The 20,875-nt window shown below is 41.6% G+C and overlaps 1 protein-coding gene across 1 annotated transcript in view; it reads right to left on the bottom strand.

Annotated features, from left to right (window-relative positions):
* The window catches only part of LOC137373159 (collagen alpha-1(XXIV) chain), a 351,399-nt gene that overhangs the window by 178,820 nt on the left and 151,704 nt on the right, over window positions 1-20,875 (bottom strand). The window contains exons 20-25 of the mRNA XM_068038018.1: window positions 20,719-20,772; window positions 19,323-19,376; window positions 17,303-17,347; window positions 14,732-14,785; window positions 14,505-14,549; window positions 956-1,009 (exon numbers count right to left, since the gene is read on the bottom strand). Of these exons, the coding sequence (XP_067894119.1) occupies window positions 956-1,009; window positions 14,505-14,549; window positions 14,732-14,785; window positions 17,303-17,347; window positions 19,323-19,376; window positions 20,719-20,772 (306 nt within the window). The remainder of the gene's footprint in view (window positions 1-955; window positions 1,010-14,504; window positions 14,550-14,731; window positions 14,786-17,302; window positions 17,348-19,322; window positions 19,377-20,718; window positions 20,773-20,875) is intronic.

Here is a 20,875-nt window from a genome sequence, read left to right as displayed (position 1 = left end):
CCATAGGTCACAACTTGTCCTGCAGCTTGGCACATAAGTAGCTGACAATGCTGTTCGGACATTTGGAGGTAGCTGATTCGAGTCCGGTACACTCTCTGGCACAGGTGGGCCCTCCTTGGCATGGCCGGCTGCTGTCACTGTCATTGTGGAGCTTCACGGGCAGGCGCAGCTGCCTCCTGACCCTCCTTCCATCAGAGGCACTGCATCACGCCATGGGGGTCCCAAAAGACTGGGTGTATGAGACCCATGCCAGGTGATCAGTGGGCCTCCAGAGTGTTGTCCTTGAAGAAATGACCCTGTCTTGGCTGTTTTCCCTTTGCTACTTCTCTCAGTGGACTCGCTAATGGCCCTCAGTGCCCACCCTTGCTGAGAGTCAACCCTCTCACCCAACAGTATGTCCACCCAACCCTCTCACCCAGTAGTATGTCCACCCGACCCTCTCACCCAGCGGTATGAGAACCCAGGTCTTGATCACTGACCTACATTGGCTCCTATTCACGCAACACCTGCATTTTGAAATTCTCATCCCGTTTTTTCAGATCCTTCCAGGGCCTGATTGAATACTGAATTCACACTTCCTACTCAGTCCTTGCACTTTTAAATTTCACAATCTGATTGGTTAAGGAGATACCCTGATGCTTGTCCTGTTCACTCAGATGTCAGGTGCTCTGTTGCCCTTGCTGTATTGTTAGCAGCTTGCACTTTAAGCAACTTTGTAAGCACAAATGTTTAGACGTGGAGGATGCGCGGGCGAGTCTAATGGCAGACACTGTTCGATTGCCTGCTACCGCAAAATCTAGCCTGTTATGTCAGAAACCTGATCTCTGCTGTTTTCAGGAACAGCCATGCACAGTTCGAAGAATCTTTAACTATTGGAGAAAACAGCGGACTTTTAAAGAGGAATTTTAATGGTCTTTGTTGAAGCATAGGTATTGGAATGTCAGGTGAGTTTTACCTTTTCACTGAGTATTCCAGTGGGGCCTCTAGGTCCAGGCAAGCCAACAGGACCCTGCGAAGACACAAAAAAAAATCAAACTTTACACTGTAGATAAATTGTTTAACTATTTAGAGGGAGAAATTAAAATAACAGAGTAAACTAGCAAGAAATATAAAAACATACAGTAAAAGCTTCTATAAATATATAGAAAGGAAGAGAGTAGCTAAAGTAAACGTTGGTCCCTTAGAGGATCAGGCTGTGGAATTAATAATGGGAAACAAAGAAATGGCAGAGACTGTGAACAAGTATTTTGTATCTGTCTTCACAGTAGAAGACACAAAAAGCATCCCAAGAATAGTTGAAAATTAAGAGGCAAAAGGGAGTGAGCAACTTAAAAAAATCACTATCACTAGAGAAAAAGTACTAGAAAAATTAATGAGACTAAAGGCTGACAAGTCCCCTGGGCCTGATGGCCTGCATCCTACGGTCTTAAAAGAAGTGGCTGCAGAGATTGTGGATGTGTTGGTTGTAATCTTCCAAAATACTCGAGGTTCTGGAAAGGCCCCAGCAAATTGGAAAACCGCAAACTTAACATCCCTATTCAAGAAAGGGGCGGGGAGGGGTGGGGAGCAGTGACAGAAAGCAGGAAACTATAGGCCGTTAGCCTGTAATTGGAAAAATGCTAGAATCCAGTATTAAGGAAGTAGTAGCAGGAAATTTAGAAAATAATAAAGCAATCAGGCAGAGTCAACATGGTTTTATGAAAGGGAAATCGTGTTTGACAAATTTATTAGAGTTCTTTGAGGATGTATCAAGCAGGGTTGATAAAGGGGAACCAATAGATGTAGTGTATTAGGATTTCCAAAAGGCATTCGATAAGATACCACATAACAGGTTACTGCACACGATAAGAGCGCATGGTGTTGGGGGTAATATATTAGCCTAGATAGAGGATTGGCTAACTAACAGGAAACAGAGATTTGGGATAAATGGGGCATTTTCAGGTTGGCAAACTGTAACTAGTGGAGTGCCACAGAAATCAGTTCTGGGACATCAACTATTTATGATCTATATTAATGACTTTGATGAAGGGACCAAGTGTATTGTAACCAAATTTGCAAACAATACGAAGATAGATGGGAAAGTAAGTTGTGAGGAAGACAAAAAGTGTCTGCAAAGAGATATAAATAAGTTAAACGAGTGGGCAAAAATTTGGCAGATGGAGTATAATGTGGGAAAATGTGAGATTTTCCACTTTGGCAGGAAGAATAGAAAAGCAGAATACTATTTACATGGAGAAAGACTGCAGAATTGTGTGGTACAGAGGGATGTGGGTGTCCTTGTACGTGAATCACAAAAAGTTAGCATGCAGGTACAGAAAATAATTAGGAATGTTGGCCTTTATTGCAAGGGGGATGGTGTATAAAAGTAGGGAAGTCTTGCTACAACTGTGCAGGGCATTGGTGAGATCACACCGAGAGTATTTAAGGTTAAGGAGGGTGTTGTGAGTACTTCCTTTTTTTTGTTAAATTATGAGAATTTGTTTGTTAAAACGAAAAAGGATTCCATAGATGCTGAAACTTTGTGCTTTTTTAAAAAGAGATCATCAGAAGGTCTTTCGGACTGAGCTTGTAAACAAGTTTATTGGAAGAATCAAGGAGTGCAAAAAACAAGCCCTTACTGTAAGGTACCTATCTTCAGATAATTACCCAGAAGGGTTTTTTTTGACTTGGGAAAAGATGTTTACAAAGAAGTGACAGGCCAAGATTTATAGGAGCCAGGAGGCTTGACTCTTGTAACATTGTTTTCGGTTTCACTTTGGACAATGAGTTGGTGATATGGACAGTGTTAAAAAAACAATTGGAGAAAACTTACGAAGGGAGCAAACCCCAACTTAGTCTGTTCCAGCTCTTTAAGAAGTGCTGAGAAGCAAATGTCAGAAAGTGCCTGAAACCCCTGTTGTTGCATTTTACCTGGAAAGCCTGCCCAAACTGATCTTCAATGTCGCCTGTCAAGAACTGTTCTAGGAAGATCCAAGTGACAGCCGATTACATGTATATGGGACGCCAAGTCAAAACAAAGGATATCTGACATCTTTCTATATCTTCTCTTTTTTCTTTAAGAATTAGCAAGTATTTGGCCAAAGTATGCTTTTTGTCTTTTTTTTGTAATAGAGCTCTAAAGAGTAAATCTCTTTATCTTTTCGGTTAACCGGTGTGTGTTGTGAGTGACTGTGTGTGATGGGCTAAGGTAAAAGAGAACTTTTATATTTCAATCTGTGTTAATGCTTTGCATCGTGACTGGTTAAGACTCATTTTATAATAAACCTATAATTTTGTTGTTTATTAAAGAAACCTGGTAAGTGTATTTTACTCTGGGATAAAAATAGAGTCTATGATTGAGCGTATCGTTAAGTGGGAAAAATATTAAATATATGTTGTGGCCTGTGGAGAAGTGGAACTAGAAAAACAGTGCACTCCGACCACCCTGGTCGTAACAAGAACACAAGAAATAGGAGCAGAAGTAGACCATATGGCCCAGCGAGCCTGCTCCGCCATTCGATACGATCATGGCTGATCTTGGGCTTCAATTCCACTTTCCTGCCTGCTCCCCATATCCCTTGATTCCCTGCGAGACCAAAAATCAATCTATCCCAACCTTAAACGTATTCAATGATGGAGCATCCACAACCCTCTGGGATAGAGAATTCCAAAGATTCACAACCCTTTGAGTGAAGTAATTTTTCCTCATCTCAGTCCTGAATGATTGGCCCCTTATCCTGAGACTGTGTCCCCGTGTTCTAGATTCCCTGACCAGTGGGAACAATCTCTCAGCTTCTACCCTATCAAGCCCTTTCAGAATCTTGTATGTCTCAATTAGATCACCTCTCATTCTTCTAAATTCCAGAGAATATAGGCCCAAGTTACTCAGCCTCTCATCAAAGGACAACCCCCTCATCCCAGGGACCAATTTAGTAAATCTTCGCTGCACTGCTTCCAGTGCAAGTATATCCTTTCTTAAATGTGGAGACCAAAACTGCACACAGTATTCCAGGTGCGGTCTCACTAAAACCCTGTACAATTTTAGTAAGACTTCTTTATCCCTGTACTCCAATCCCCTTGCAATAAAGGCCAACATGCCATTTGCCTTCTTAATAGCCTGCTGCACCTGCATGTTAACTTTGTGCGTTCCTTGTACGAGTACACCCAAATCTCTCGGAACATCAACACTTACCAGTTTCACACCTTTTACAAAATATTCTGCTTTTCTACTTTTACGACCAAAGTGAACAACTTCACACTTCCCTACATTATACTCCATTTGCCATATTGTTGCCCACTCACTTAACCTGTCTATATCTCTTTGCAGCCTCTCTACATCCTCCCCACAGCTTACCTTTCCACCAAGCTTTGTATCATCAGCAAACGTAGCTACATTACTCTCTGCCTCTTCATCCAAGTCATTAATATAGAGTGTAAATAGCTGAGGTCCTAGCACTGATCCTTGCGGCACTCCACTATTCACTGCCTGCCAGCTTGAAAATGCACTATTTATGCCCACTCTCTGCTTCCTGTCTGTTAACCAATCTTATATCCACGCTAATATATTAGCCTCAACACCAAGAGCCCTTATCTTGCCTATTAATCTGTAATGTGGCACCTTATCGAATGCTTTTTGAAAATCCAGGTATACTTGGGATATACTTGCATTGGAAGCAGTTCAGAGGAGGTTCACTAGGCTGATTTTTGGGATGAGGGGATTGTTTTATGAGGAAAGGTTGGGCAGGTTGGGTCTATACTCATTGGAGTTTAGAAGAATGAGAGGTGATCTTATTGAAGCATATAAGATTCTGAGGGGGCTTGACAGGGTAGATGCTGAGAGGATGTTTCCCCTCATGGGGGAATCTAGAACTAGGAGGCACAGTTTCAAATTACAGGGTCTCCCTTTCAAGATGGAGATGAGGAGGAATTTCTTCTCTCAGAGGGTTGTTAATCTTTGAAATTCTCTTCCCCAGAGAGCAGTGGAGGCTGGGTCATTGAATATATTCAAGGCTGAGTTAGACAGATTTTTGATCTACAAGGGAGTCAAGGGTTATGGAGGGGGCAGGCAGGAAAGTTGAATTAAGGCCACAATCAGATCAGCCATGATCTTATTGAATGATGGATCAGGCTTGAGGGGCCGAATGGCCTCCTCCTCCTCCTATTTTGTATGTTATGTTATTTTAAACAGGAACATAGAAATAGGAGGAGGTCATTTGGCCCCTTGATCTTGTTTTGCCATTCAATGTGATCATGGCTGATCTGTATCGCAACCTCATCCTCGGCTCCATATCCCTTATTGCTCTTGTCTAGTAAAAACCTATCAATTTCAGATTTAAAATATTAATTATGCTAACATCTACTGCTTTTGTGGGAGAGAGTTCCACACTTTTACCACCCTTCGTATGAAGCAGTGTTCCCTCACTTCTCTCCTGAATTGCCTGGCTCTGATTTTAAGGTTATAACCCCCTTGCCAGTTAATATACAGTGTGAGTAGAATATTATTCATCTGATCCTGCACTCACATTGGAAACTGCATTCGCACCACTCTCCTCAATCAGGTTACCTTGGTGTAGCTCAGATATGTCTGCAGATCATCAGCACTATTCTATGGTATGAACTTAGGAAACATTTATACACACAAAAGGTGATAGAAGTTTGGAACTCTCTTCCACAAACAGCAGTTGATGCAAGGTCAATTTTTCAGGTTAAATCTGAAATTGATAGATTTTTGTTCACCAAAGATATTAAGGGATATGGGGCAAAGGCGGGTATATGACATTCGGCCGCAGATCAACCATGATCTCATTCATGACGGAACAGGCTCAAGGGGCTAAATGGCCTCCTCCTGTTCCTGTGTTACTATGCCTACCCTCCTGAATGCCAGGTCAACTAAGCAGAGCAAATCTGTTTCTGCGAATGCCAGACGCTAGTTTAAGTCCTAGAGTGCAGTTCGAACCCCCAACTTTCTGACTCGCAGAAGAATCTACTGCTGATCCTAGTCGATAGTTACTGTTGATCTTCATGTTGGGTTATTGGGTTGGTGGCGGTGGTAAACTATCCCACCCACTTGAGTGACGGCCAAATTTTTGTTCAACGGAGTCAGTGTAGGGCACAGTCAGATCCACACCCAAAGTGTTAAAGTCATACAGGGGTGATGTCAGGAAGCACTTCCTCACACAAAGGGTAGTGGAAATCTGGAACTCTCTCCCCTTAAAAAAAACTGTTGAGCCTGGGGGTCAACTGAAATTTGATTTGATTGATAGATTTGTGTTATTAGGGGATACTGAACCGAGGCTGATAAATGGAGTTAGGGTACAGATCAGCCATGATCTAATTGAATAGCGGAATGGGCTAGAGGGGTTGAATGGCCACCTCCTGTCTCTATAGGACTTGCATGGGATTCACGTTAGGTCTGCCCTGATCCAAAAATGTATCTCAGCTACTTAATGCAGCAGTCTGATGTTTAAATTTCTGGATCAATTCTCCCTTGACCTCTCCAAACAAGACTATCTGGGCATGTTTGTGCTATGGACTCACACTCACTGGACTGGGTTGAGGGACTGAGTGTTTTAATCATCGGAAACAAGGTTTTTGTCTGATAGTTCTGGGTTGGAATCAAATCAAGATTATGAGGCAAAAGGCCAGTGCTCTAACCTCACTGAGATACATTTTAGAAAATATTACTCATGGTTTGCCAGACGAAAGGAACACCAAAACCATACTCCCCACGTAAGCCTTTTGTTATATATTAAATCCACAAAAGATTTTAGTAAAACTTTTCGAGTGCGCTGGCCTGTCTGGATGGCATTAACTATGACACATCTCTGTACTATATAATTAGAAAGATCTGTTCATACATGTGGTACTTTGGCACCTGTATGTCATGAGCAACCATGGCTCTTGTTCTGTGGTTTCCCGAAGACAGCTCCTATTGAGTTTAAAGTATTGTGGTGTTTTTTTTAACCCTTTGACTCCAGAATGAAACAAATCACAGAAATAGCAGCAAATTTTCCTCTTCCTGTGCCTGGGGATACTGGGGTTGCCTTTACAATAAGGCCTGCTTACGGCGAACCTATATTTCCCGCCAGAGGGGAGACGATTGGATAATTCCCTGTCAATCAAGCCTGGAGTAAGTGACTGGGTTGATTTTATGCACATCATTTAAAGGTACAGTTTGGATGAAAATGGCTTTCACTCAACTTTCCTCAGCATATAACCAGAAACAGAAATATCTTACAAGGTTGCTAAAGCTTATTAAGCTCTACACAAGGGTAAGAGTGACCCCTCATCACTTTTTAAACTCATTTTGATACCACATTGAGAGATACTCTTTGCAATATCAAGCCAAGTGATGTCAGGTTGGCAGCTGTAAGACTTGCACATTGCTATTCTTTAGGGTCTGATTGGGAGCCAAATCCAGAGTTACAGTATGATTTCTGCGTTGCTGCAAGGTTGAAACAGTTAATACAATCGTACAGCACAGAAGGAGGCCATTCAGCCTATCGTGCCTGTGCTGGCTCTGTGAAAGAGCTATCCAATTAATCCCACTCCCCCTGCACTCTCCACATTGCCTTGCAAATTTTTCCCATCAATTATTTCTCCAATTTCCTTTGGAAGTTACTATTGAATCTGCTTCCAAAGCCGTTTTAGGCAGTGCATTACAGATACCAACTCACTGTATATAAAAAAAAATTCTCCTCGTCTTCCCTCTGGTCCTTTTGCCTATTATCTTAAATCTGTATCCTCTGGTTACTGACCCTCTTACCAGCAGAAACAGTTTCTCCTTATTTACTTTATTAAAATCACAAAAGTTGTAAAAAAACTACCGATAGAATTGACCTGCGTTCAGCTGGTCTCCAAGAGTATGCTCTTACTCTGCATATTGTTCTACTCTCTGGATTCACATCTACAGGAGCAAGGCAATCACTGGCATTCTCAACGTCCAGCTTTTTAACGACAATGCGTCACATGGTAAAACTACTATGCAAATAGGGACTGAAATTACCAATCCAATGTTAAACTTCAGAAAGCTGGTTATGGAAGGATAATGCTGGAGCCTATATTTACTTAGTTTCACATTTATTGTGCAGAATAAAAGGATTACAAACATGTTGCTCCTCACTCAAAACCCTCCTCTAGTCTCAGTGAGTGTCTGCTCAGAGGTGCTCAACTAAGACCCCAACTAATACCCTCCACCTGCATATAATCCAGCCACTGACATACAATTAACAGATTAACAAATTCCCTTCTTTCTTTTACAATACAACTTGGATTAACATGCTCAAAAAACATTTCAAAATAAATCAAACCAAATTCCATATTGGGTACAAGGTATTATGAGACACCCCTCCTCTAGCACTCTTAACAATTTCTTTGTATAAGCATTTCTTTTTGTGAAACAATCAGATAACAGATAACTTGCATCTACCCATTGAAGTTTGGAGATTTCCTTTCTCACCAGCATTTGTTTCAATCCAGCAAAGTCAATACGGAGTCTTTTCTCACTCACACTTTTTGTAGAGTGTACATTGTCCCACAAAGAATGATTATCTACATAATATTCAATGGGTATCCTATCTTCAGAATTTCACCCAAAATATTAGTCAAATGGAATCCCATATCTACTGCCTCCACAAGACCCAGTGTTTCCACAGCTAACGTGCTTTTAACAACCAGTTTTAATTTCTTAGCCTCCCAAGCTTTTTTCCCACAATATTTCCCATTTTCACCCATCAGAAGTGTTATGAAACCAGCTGCACTTGAATACCCATCAGCAAGATTAGCATGTGAGGCATCAATAAAAATTATTAGCTCCATGTTCTTTGGGTTACCTAAGGATGGGAACTTCAGTGCACATTTCTCCAGATTTAGTATTTTTAATGCTTTATTTTGTCTTTAAAATATTCTCAACTTTCGGATGTTTCATCATCGTGCTTAACTCCAGAACATCAAAACTAAGATCAGGCGTAGTCAACCAGTTTAATTGACCAATCAAGCTTTGCAATTGGTCAGTCTCTGCTTTAGATATATCATCATCTTTCTGTGATGACCGAACATGATTAACTGGGATGGGATTAACACTCTAAATAGGATTGCTGATTTAAACTTATTCCAGACTCAGTCTACTTAATATCTAAACCAATATATTTAAAGGCCCCACATGCCTGACTCCCAATCTTAAATTCTGCCCTAATCTTATCAATGACATATTTCTCAAAATCCACAGTACTACACCATAATAAATCATCAATGTGCATCATGAAGGTGTCTGAACGTTTCCCTTTAAGATACCAATAAAACATTGCAGGATCTGCTTTTAGTTGAACACATCCAATTTTCAGCAAAGCAGATCTCACCGAGAAATACCACACACTGGAAGCATCATTAAGGCCACAGACACATTTGCTCAGTTTCCATCATTTTCCCTCTGCATCTGCTGCCTCTTTGAGTGGTTTCAGAAACACTTCTCTGAAAAGTATTACTTGCAGAAATGCGGCTTTTATGTCAATGGATCTACATTTCCATGAATATGTGGCCAAAAGAGCCAAAAAGATTTTCAAGATTACCTTTCCAGCTGTGGGAGAGTCCACTCTAACATCGGTATCACCCAGTCACTCTTCAAAATATCTCGCAGCTAGCCTCACTTTCCATCGGGAAGGACTTTTTCAGTACAAATCCATCTATGTGACAAGGCTGGCTGTCTCCTACCCGGTACCTCAGAATAGAATCCAAACTCTCTCCAACGCTCTAATTCCTTATGTTTTGCTTCTCTTATTAATTTATCCTCAAGTTAGTTGGCCGCTAGTTAGGCCACAGCTGGAGTATGTGTACAGTTCTGGTCAGATTGCACTGGAGACGGTGCAGAGGAGATTCACCAGGATGTTGCCTGGGCTGGAGCATTTCAGCTATGAAGAGAGACTGGATAGGCTAGGGTTTTTTTTCGCTTAGAGCAGAGAAGGCTGAGGGGGGACCTGATTGAGATATACAAAATTATGATGGGCATAGATAGGGTAGATATGGAATAACTTAGCGGAGGGATCAATAACCAGGGGGCATAGATTTAAGGTAGGTGGCAGGAGGTTTAGAGGGGATTTGAGGAAAAAAAGTTTCACCCAGAGGGTGGTTGGAATCTGGAACACACTGCCTGAAGGGCAGGAAGCCTCACAACATTTAAGAAGTATTTAGATGAGCACTTGAAATGCCATCGCATACAAGGCTACGGGCCAAGTGCTGGAAAATGGGATTAGAATAGATAGGCTTGATGGCCGGCGTGAACACGGAGGGCCGAAGGGCCTGTTTCTGTGCTGTATAAATCTATGACTCTAAGTTTATTGGCGGCCACTAAAACCTCATGGTCATGAGGACTTTTGCTTCTGGTTCTATTCCAAGACTGCTCTCTAGCTTTTGTTTCAATGTGGAATCCATCCAAACTACAGCCTCTATTAGCACTGTGATCTCTTTCTGAACTAATTATAGTACCTTCTAGAACGGGAGGACTGCTGCACAGTACAGAAGATGTGATAGAAACCACACCTGTCAAAATGAGACATATTAATTTCGTCATATGGAGCATTATTTTTGAACTGTTACCGGACTTAAAATAACTTGTTTAAAAGGACCACAACAGTGGCTGAAAACATGGCTGCACATCTGCATTCTAAAAGACAGTTGCATGAAGAAGACAATGGGAGTACTCCCTGATACAATTAACCAGATGGGTTTTGTCAATAGTGATGATCAAGAGAAATTGAGAGTCATTGAGTCAGTATTCTACCAGCCTCAAGAGAGAAGACTCCTGCAGCCCTCTGGTACCAGCTAGATACGTGAAAGTGTGCACTGGGCCCCAACAAGAACTGCAAGACTTAACTGTAATCAAAGGCTTTACATCGAATCCCAAAATGAGTAACTGAACTCCATATTACTTCAAACCTCTCCTCTTTAATTCTTTCTCCTCCTCTGATTCTACTGGGGGGTTTATCGCATATGCATGCTAGCGTGGTCCCGTCGCATATTTTTAGTAGTTTTAACTGAATTAAGAGTTTTAAGGTTAATAAACTTACACCTTTCTTTTTTAAATCTAAGAAAACTTGTCTGGCTGATTTTTTTGCCATAACAATTAACGAGCAGTGAGCAAGGATTCACTGAGGGGAAGCTAAAAACACGGTGTTTTAAAACTTAAACCCTGATCCGGACAAACCAGGAATAGGTTTACAGGGGTCCCCTAGACCCTGTCCTCACCTGGTCGTAACAAAGGCAATCTGGAATTCCACCCTAGACCAATTGATAGGGACTATATCCTCCAACCATCTGAAGCGAATTCTTCGCAAGAACCGCCCATGCCAGGGCAGTTGTCAACTTACAGTTTGGCTGGTCAGCTAAGATTTTATGTAACATTTCATCAATCACTGCGTGATTCCTTTCACAAAGCCCATTGCTGAAAGGACTTTCAGTTGCAGTATTCATAACCATAATGTTCATGTTTTCACACCTGTCTCTGAACTCATCACTGGCCAATTCCCCTCCATTAGCAGTCAGAAACTTAGCTGCTGCCCAGCCCAGTCCCTATCAATTTCTCCATAATTTTTTCTATAATCACCCTTTTGTCCTTACTATTTATTATTGTAGAAAGACTAAATCTAGTTGCTAGGTCTATAAAATGTAGAATAAAAATATACTTGTCTTTGTCCCATACATTTAAATCCATGGCAACTACCTTCTTAAAGTCACATGCCAATGGAAGGCTGACAATAGGATGTGGTGGTGTCCTCCGATACATTTTACAAATCTCATACTTTTCACTAATCTCTATTATCCTTGTATACTCTTCATCAATCAAACCTGCATCTTTTAGCAGGGTTTTTAATCTCTGACAATAAGGGTGAGCAAATTGTCTGTGTAACTTTAAAACCATTTGCCTTTTATTGCTCTGTTTCGTAACACCTGACGTCATTAATACTGTTCTAACACTTGACTAGAAACATCAGGTTTGTTAAGGGGAAACGATAATGCCCTGACTGGGTAAACTGCAAATTCACTGACTTCCCAAAAACAATTGCCTTATCATGCTCCATATCAAGTTTCATCTGTGCCTTTTTCATTGAAGGTTTACTCAACAGTAAAGGTATCTCACTGGAGACTACATCAGTACTAATAAAATGGCTTACTGCAGCTATTTTTACATGGAATTACTACTCTCTTCAATGACTTCAATGTGTTGTCATCCCCAAACTACTTTTATACTCATTAGCCTTGTGTCGATCCTCACCATTGAGTGAATCTGGATAACACAGTAACCAATCAGTTCCACATACTGTTGACGTACAAGCACTATCCAGTACAGCACAGTTGAAAGAATCTGCAACTAATTCAACATTGGACTAAAACTCCTTGTGACTAGTACAACTCATTCAAGATCGATCAGTATCTTCCTCTTCTGCCTGAGAATTCTCTGAGTCGTGTGTTATTTTGAGGACTCTGCTTAGGGCAGTTCATTGCATAATGATACTTTGAGTCACATCTGAAGCATCTATTAACTGTTCCTTGAGCATTCCTGGGATTCATTCACCTATGATTGCTGTTCCAAGTCTGTCTTCCACTGTAATAGTCAGACTTGCTAAAGATGCTTTTATTCTCATTCCTCCTGTCTTTAACTCTTCCATTGTACTGAGGCCTGCTTCCAGTACCTGGATTATTTCTAAATCTTGTAAACATTGAGTCCTCCATTCTTTGTGTCACTGCAGAGTGCCCCACTTGTTCTACCAAGACTGTGGGAAATGACTGGTTCCCCAGGAATTTTTTTAAGGTGACTGATATCTGATCCAACAAGGAGTCTTTGTCCAAGAACCGAACCCCAGTTAGAAGCAGGAGGTTGTCCATATGTGACACCTAGCACAATCTAGCAATTTAAAACCTAGCACTGAACCCGGGATCTCCAAGTTGAATTTCCTCAATCTTCTATACACTCTGTTAAAGTCCATGATATATTCCTCCATTGAATAACCATCTGTTTTCCAAAATTTATCAAAGTCTGACCATGCCTCATAAGCATTCAATAGGTCATCTTTCTTGTAAATTTCATCCAAGAATTCTAACAGAAGATCCAACCCTTTATGAGAATCCAGCTGATGAGAATCCAGCTGATGAGCATCCAATTCGCAAAACACTTTACTTCAGATTTTACTTTTGGTAGGAAATGACAATGCCAAGGCCATACCTTGTTTCCTCTTTGGTAGAGATGTAACCCATGTCCACATATCCACTTCATTGTTCCAATGGTCATATAGTTTAGACTCCGTGAATACCGGAGGGTAATCATACCCTAACAATTTACACTTGCTTTCTGCCATATTTTCCACAATAGTCCTTGAGATTTTGGTTTTCTATCCAAAATAAAATTCCTAGTTTCCAACCTCCAGCTTTAGGCAACCATCCTCTGCTACCATGTTAAACTTCAGAAAGCTTGTTATGGAAGGATAATGCTGGAGCCTATATTTACTCAGTTTCACATTTATTGTGCAGAATAAAAGGATTACAAACATGTAGCTCGTCACTCAAAACCCTCCTCTGGTCTCAGTGAGTGTCTGCTTATAAGTGCTCAACTAAGACCCCAATTAACTCCCTTCACCTGCATATAATCAAACCATTGATATACAATTAACAGATTAACATCCAACAGTGTGTAAAATTCTGACGTGATAGGGAACCCTTCCAGGAGTAAGTCTACAGAATAACGGCAACCTCTACAAAGTGCATTTGCAAACAAATTGTCTGTTGGGGAACCTTTTAAAATGCAAAGGTGTTTCCACTTGTGGTGGGGGGGAGACCAAAATCAGGGGCCATAACTATAAGATAGTCACTACTAAATCCAATAGGGAATTCAGGAGAAACTTCTTTACCCAGAGAGTGGTGAGAATGTGGAACAGGGAGTGGTTGAGGTGAACGGTACAGAAACATTTAAGGGGAAGCTAGACGAGCATATGAGTGAGAAGGGACTAGAGAGCGATAATGGTAGAGTTAGATGAGGAAGGATGGGAGGAAGCTCGAAAGGAGCATAAATGCCAGTATGGACTGGTTAGGCCGAATGGCCTGTTTCTGTGCTGTGGATTCTATGTAATTCTATGTGACAGAAGTTGCAACATGTCATTTGGCCCAACTAACCCCTGTCGAGTCATACTTATCCACCCTATTTTAGTATTAGCAAAAGTCTAAGAAAAGTTTCTTAACATTACTAATTTAATTGCCAACTAACCACTTGTGTGTATGGATATAGCAACATTTCCAGACAGCTCATTTTATTCTCCTTGGGATAATTTGAGGTGTGCAATTGGTATCTACAGGACCACTGGGCCACACCGATCCCAAATGATGCAGCGAAAGAACTATTATCATTGGTAATTTGAAATTTACCGACGCTTGGTGTTATGTAATGAAAAACCTAAATCTAATCCTGGGTCTCTCTGCACTGCTCCTGCTAAAACTTCCTAGTTGTCGACAATCAACTGAATTTGGAAAAGAATCACATTTACCTGTTCTCCAATCTTCCCAATGTTTCCCATGTCTCCTTGCTCCCCCTGCATGATCAGAATAAGGATACAAAATAAATTATTAACAATGTAAAATGTTTCGCTGATTTTGGAAGAAATAATTCTTACCAGCTGTAATTGGAACAGCACTGGTGTATTTCTGGCTGGAAACTGTAGTGTAAGTGTCAGGTGTAAAGAATTCTCTTACAATGAAATAACATAGCAATTACCTTAATGCCTTCTAGTCCAAGCACACCGGGATATCCCTTTCGACCTGGTCTTCCCTAGAACAAAGTGAATCATCACACACAGAGGTAAACAAGAATATTTCAATGGCCACACATAATTACATAGAATTTACAGCATAGGAACATAGGAACAGGAGAAGGCCATTCAGCCCTTCAAACCTCTTCTGTCATTCATTATTTACAAGAATGTTGCCAGGGCTTGAAAATTGCAGTTATGAGAAAAGATTGGATAGGCTAGGGTTGTTTTCCTTAGAACAGAGAAGGCTGAGGGGTGACTTAATTGAGGTGTACCAAATCATGATGGGCCTAGATAGAGTAGACAGGAAGGACCTGTTTCCCCTAGTGGAGAGGTCAATTACCAGGGGGCACAAATTTAAGGTGATTGGTCGAAGGATTAGAGGGGACATGAGGAAAAACATTTACACCCAGAGGGTGGTGGGTGTCTGGAATTCACTGCCAGGAACGGTGGTGGAGGCAGAAACCCTCAACTCATTTAAAAGGTACCTGGACCTACACCTGAAGTGCTGTAACCTGCAAGGCTACAGACCAGGTGCTGGAAGGTGGGATTAAATTAGGCGGCTAAGTTTCTCAGCCATCGCCAACAAAGTCATAGAGTTATACAGCACAGAAACAGGCCCTTCGGCCTACCGTGTCAGTGCCGGCCATCAAGCACCTATCTATTCTAATCCCATGGGCTGAATGGCTTCTTTCTGTGCTGTAACTTTTCTATGGTTCTATGGTTCACTCCATGTCCCTTTATATGCTTGTCTAGCAAAAAAATCTATCCACTGCTTTTTGAGAGAGTTCCACACTTCATCCACCATTTGTGTGAAGAAGTGTTTCCTAATTTCTCTCCTGAAGGGCCTGGCTCTGATTTTAAGGTTATGTCCCTTTGCCCTCGACTCCCCCCACCAACAGAGTGTCTCTCTACCTACCCAATCTATTCCTTCCAAAATCCTACAAACCACAATCAAATCACCCCTTAACCTTCTATATTCCGAGCCATTCACCCAACTGGGCTGTGCTGGTGCTTATGCTCCACATGAGCATCCTCCCATCTTACTCCATCTCATGCCATCAGCATATCCTTCTATTCCTTTCTCCCTCATGTGTTTATCTAGCTTCCCTTAAAAGGCATTGATGCTATTTGCCTCAGCTACTGCTTGTGGTACATATATTTTATACCTATAGTTCTGTAACTACTTGGAAATGTATTACATTAAACAAAGTTAGGTTAATAGGGCTGTTAAGAAGGCATATGGTGTGTTAGCTTTTAATAGTCGGGGGATCGAGTTTCGGAGCCACGAGGTCATGCTGCAGCTGTACAAAACTCTGGTGAGACCGCACCTGGAGTATTGCGTGCAGTTCTGGTCACCGCATTATAGGAAGGATGTGGAAGCTTTGGAAAGGGTGCAGTGGAGATTTACTAGGATGTTGCCTGGTATGGAGGGAAGGTCTTACGAGGAAAGGCTGAGGGACTTGGGGTTGTTTTCGTTAGAGAGAAGGAGGAGGAGAGGTGACTTAATAGAGACATACAAGATAATCAGAGGGTTAGATAGGGTGGATAGTGAGAGTCTTTTTACTCGGATGGTGATGGCAAACACGAGGGGACATAGCTTTAAGTTGAGGGGTGAAAGATATAGGACAGATGTCAGAGGTAGTTTCTTTACTCAGAGAGTAGTAGGGGCGTGGAACGCCCTGCCTGCAGCAGTAGTAGACTCGCCAACTTTAAGGGCATTTAAGTGGTCATTGGATAGTTCTAATGTTCTAATTCTAATTCTAAAGTGATAGTCTACATTAGATTTAATTTCATACTGCTACTCGGAAATCTATAGCACTGGCATCTTGAAATGAATGGCAGGTTAAAAACACAACACAAGAATATGCAACATCTGCCCTGCAATTACATGCCAGTCACAGCTGACATCTCAGCTTTCATCCCAATGAGGCAGAACAACATGCTTCATTTGAAAGCTCGCTTATTGATACTATTTACACAGTTTTAAATTGGATGATTATCTTGGCAGTTTTCGCTTTCAAGCTACATGCCAATACTGGTTGCAACCCATCAAACTGCCCCATATGAGTGACGCAGGTAGGTGAAGGAGATCTTGCCAAAAATGTCAACCAAGAGGCATAAACTTTTACAATATTGAAGAGAAACATAAACCTTTCTCCTTGCCGGTTACAATAGTTTTCATAAACTTATTGTAGCTAAAAACTGCGGGCACATATTATAGCAACATACAGACTTCAATAAAAGATCTCTATCTCTCTGATTCATCAAATAGGTTTTCTGCAAAAAAGTCAGAAAAAATGCCCCATTATTGCTAAAAGGAAATCTGCCTTTTACATGTGATTACTTACACATGAATTCAGTACAAACAGTGCCGGTGTAATGGTGCACAGTATGACATATTTGTCCTGCACAAGTTTTTACTTAGAGGATTAACAATGCAGAATTTCTGCGGCACGTGCCATTACATAGTGATACTAAGAGACATTTGCTTACAATTTGGGAGGAATATTGCAATTGTAAGGTTTAAATCTTACCAGTGGTCCGTGGCTTCCTGGAGGTCCCAATGGCCCTTCATCCCCCTACGGAAAATGGATAAATTTGCAAATATGTTAGAGATTATAGTGTCTGCAATCATAAATATGTACAACAGACATTAGAATAAAATGTCTTGGCCTAAATCTTGCTGGAACAATAAAGGCAAGTTTATAATACGCATATTTATTATTACACAAACTGGCCATCGAGTTCAAGGGATGAAGACAGAAGCCGTGAGTTGCGAATCTACAGCACTTGCTGGTCAATTTAATCCGTTAGCTTTGCACAAATGGGCTCTCGCCCTTAGCCTCCCCGTTAGTTTTGAATACTTGCTGGATTTGCGCATTAATTAACCAGGCAATTATTAATGTAACATCAATCAACTTCTCTGGCCCAGAAAGTGAACAATTTAAAATGTTGAGTCTCATTCGTACAGGTAGCAAATTATTGTTCGAGATTTTTTGTTACTTTTTCATTGTCCTTTTTTCTCTCTTAATCCAATCTTTCCCTCTCTTTTTCTCTTACTGTACCCAATTTGATTCTAATTCATCCTATTTCCTTCTCCACCGTTGCTGTTTCTTTCTCAATCCTTAAATATCATTGGTTAAGAGGATAGATGATTGGCCCTGTCATTCATGAAGTCCCAGATACCCATTCCCAGATGCGTCGTTAACAGCTCACACGTCCATTAAGTTATTACAGCAAAACATTTTTGAGCTGAAGGGTGAGGGAAACGTCCAACTAACATGGCATACTGTGAGATGCCCCACTGCGGCAAGATTTGGCCTGTTCTTTTCATTTTGTTCTTCTTTTCCTGACGGCACTGACTGTTGCTGGCATATGTTTCCATTGGTGCTTGTATGCCCTATGGCATCTCACAGAGCTGGCTGTTTTCCACATGTGCTTGTAGTACAAATGTCAGCATTGTATTTGACCATGAAGGATATGTCAACCAAGTCTGATTCTCTTCTCACCCAATGTCTACGTGCAGGTAGGAACAGGATGAGCCCATTCAATTAGATCATAGCTAATCTGTATCTTAACTCCATCTACCTGTCTTGGTTCTGTAATCCTTAATACCCTTATCCAACAAAAATCTATCAATCATAGTCTTGAAATTTCTAATTGACCCCCAGCCTCAACAGCTTTTTGGGGGAGAGAGTTCCAGATTTACACCCCTCTGTGTGAAGAAGTGCTTCCTGACATCACCCCTGAATGGCCTGGCTCTAATTTTAAGGCTATGCCTTCTTGCTATGGACTCTCTCACCAGCGGACATTTTCATCGAGATGAGAAGGTTAGGATCCTGGCTGATATTTCCCTTCGTTAACCCAGGAATGCTAAGGACAATGCTCGAAGCCCAACTGCTGAAATCAGAGCCATTTGGTCTCAATTAATTCCATCAACTGGGTAGTAGGTGTCACCTTTGGCTCAACGCTGGCACTCTCACCTGTGAATCAGAAGGGTGTAAGTTTAAGTCCTGATTCAGGGACTCGAGCACTAAGGTCAAGGCTGATACTCCAGTGCAGTACTGAGGGAGTGCTGCACTGTTGGCAATGCTGTCTTTCAGATGTGATGTTAAACTGAGGCCCTGTCTGCCCTCTCAGCGGGATGTGAAAGATCCCATGGCACTATTTGGAAGAGCAGAGGAGATGTCCTGGGTCTCCTGGCCAATATTTATCCCTCAATCAACATCACTAAAGCCCATAACTGCCATTTTGTGGGAGCTTGCTATGCGCAAGTTGACTGCCATGTTTGCTACATTACAGCAGTAACTACAGTTCAAAAGTAATTTTACTGGTTGCTTTGGGATGTGCTGAGGCCATGAAAGGTGCTATATAAATGCAAGTCTTTCTTTGAATAACAGATTTAATGAGGCACACCAGGAAAGGCCTTGATGTCAACATGAACTGTTCAATACATGTGACAATTTGGACTTGTGAGAAAAGTCAGATGTTGGTTGTATAGTTTGGGAGATTAACGTGTTACCGATCACCCTCGGTGGGCTCCTTCTTGCCTACCTCTTGTCCCTTTGGCCCATGTGGTCCCACCGGTCCTCTCTCGCCAAGAGATCCCTAAACAGTTCCACACGCAGACACACACAAAAAAAATAACAATTATAAAAAAAAACTGCATAAGGGTTAGCAAAAGGAAAACTTTATTCAAAAGGACAGAAATCTAAAAGAAAATGCATTTTCCTTCATACGAGTAATTTTAGGAGGAAAGCATTTTGCGCCTGTGGGTTGCAAAATAACACAGAACATACCCTAAAAGACTAACACGATTAAACTGAAAACCAAAACAAAGAGGTTCTGTGACAGAGATACTGCTAATATGGAGCAGCCTCAACGTTACGGATTGAGTTTTTTATGACTCCAGATACTTTTCCTTTTCAATGCCTATGTGTAAAATTGGAATATTCCCTCCTTGAATAATAAGGGGTCATTTGAGGTGAAAGTGGGTTGTTGAGGTTCTGCCTTGCCAAGGGTTACCAACTCTGGTTGGACGGATTCCTGGAAGTCTCATCACATGATCTCTTACCTCCAACTGCTCCAGCCCCACACTCCCCGCCACTCCCATTGGTCGTCCATCCTCGTGATGCCCAGCAACCACCTGCCCCTCAACCCCCGCACTGCCCCTCCCCTTACATCAAGTGTAGAGCAAACAGACTCTTTGGGTTGAATCTTCACCCTCAAAAATGGGTAGGGTTGGGGTCAGTTGAGGTGTTAAAGCTTTACAAATCTGAACCCTGAACCACACCCCTTCCATTAATGGAGGCAAAATAGGTGGGCAGGCAGCCAATCCGCTCTCAGGAGGCTTGTTGGCCAATTAAGTATTTTAATGAAGCCGGCAGCCTCAAATTCCTTGGCCTTCTGGCTCATTTCTTCATCCAACCGCTGCTGGTTGGACACCCCAGATAATGGAGGATGACTGCACCAGATCCACTGGGAGCGCAGGAGGGATGGGCAGATGCTCAGGGGTGGGATCCCCTATCGGTACACAGTCTGCGGGAAGGTCTGCATCCCTGGGGTCTCCCCACCTTTATTCTGCCACATTCCAGTTCCGATTAGCCAGATTTCCGCTCCCCCTCTGCAATTCTGCTTTCACCATTCCCACCTCAGTAGGACCCATCTCTTCTTCCTTTACTTACCCCATTATCACCCCCTATGGCTTTGCACCATTATCCCTCTTGTCAGTCAATCACTGCTGTGTTCTACTCTACCACAAACAAGGCTCTTTAGTTCTTGTCCTGCCTCTGCAGTTGTTTAGAAACCTGTTCATCCCTACACCTTCCAGTTCTGGTCAAAGGTCACAGACCTGAAAGGTTAAATCTGTTTCTCTCTCCACTGATGAGTATTTCCAGCACTTTCTGTTTTTATTGAAAAACGGATTAGATTTTAAAAAAAATCAACCTACCTTTGGGCCCTCTGGTCCGTTAGGGCCTGGTAAACCAATGTCTCCTGGAAAACCCTATAACAAATACAAAAATAAAGATCAAGTTTGCTATTAAGATCAATAAAAAATATAGTCTGTTTTAACATGTATTCTGCACTTAATTGAACTTAGGTAAAGT

Source organism: Heterodontus francisci, chromosome 8 (assembly GCF_036365525.1).
Source record: "Heterodontus francisci isolate sHetFra1 chromosome 8, sHetFra1.hap1, whole genome shotgun sequence".
In the NCBI taxonomy this organism is placed as follows: domain Eukaryota; kingdom Metazoa; phylum Chordata; class Chondrichthyes; order Heterodontiformes; family Heterodontidae; genus Heterodontus; species Heterodontus francisci.
The sequence above is the reverse complement of the archived record's forward strand: the minus strand, read 5'-3'. Positions and strand labels throughout refer to the sequence as shown.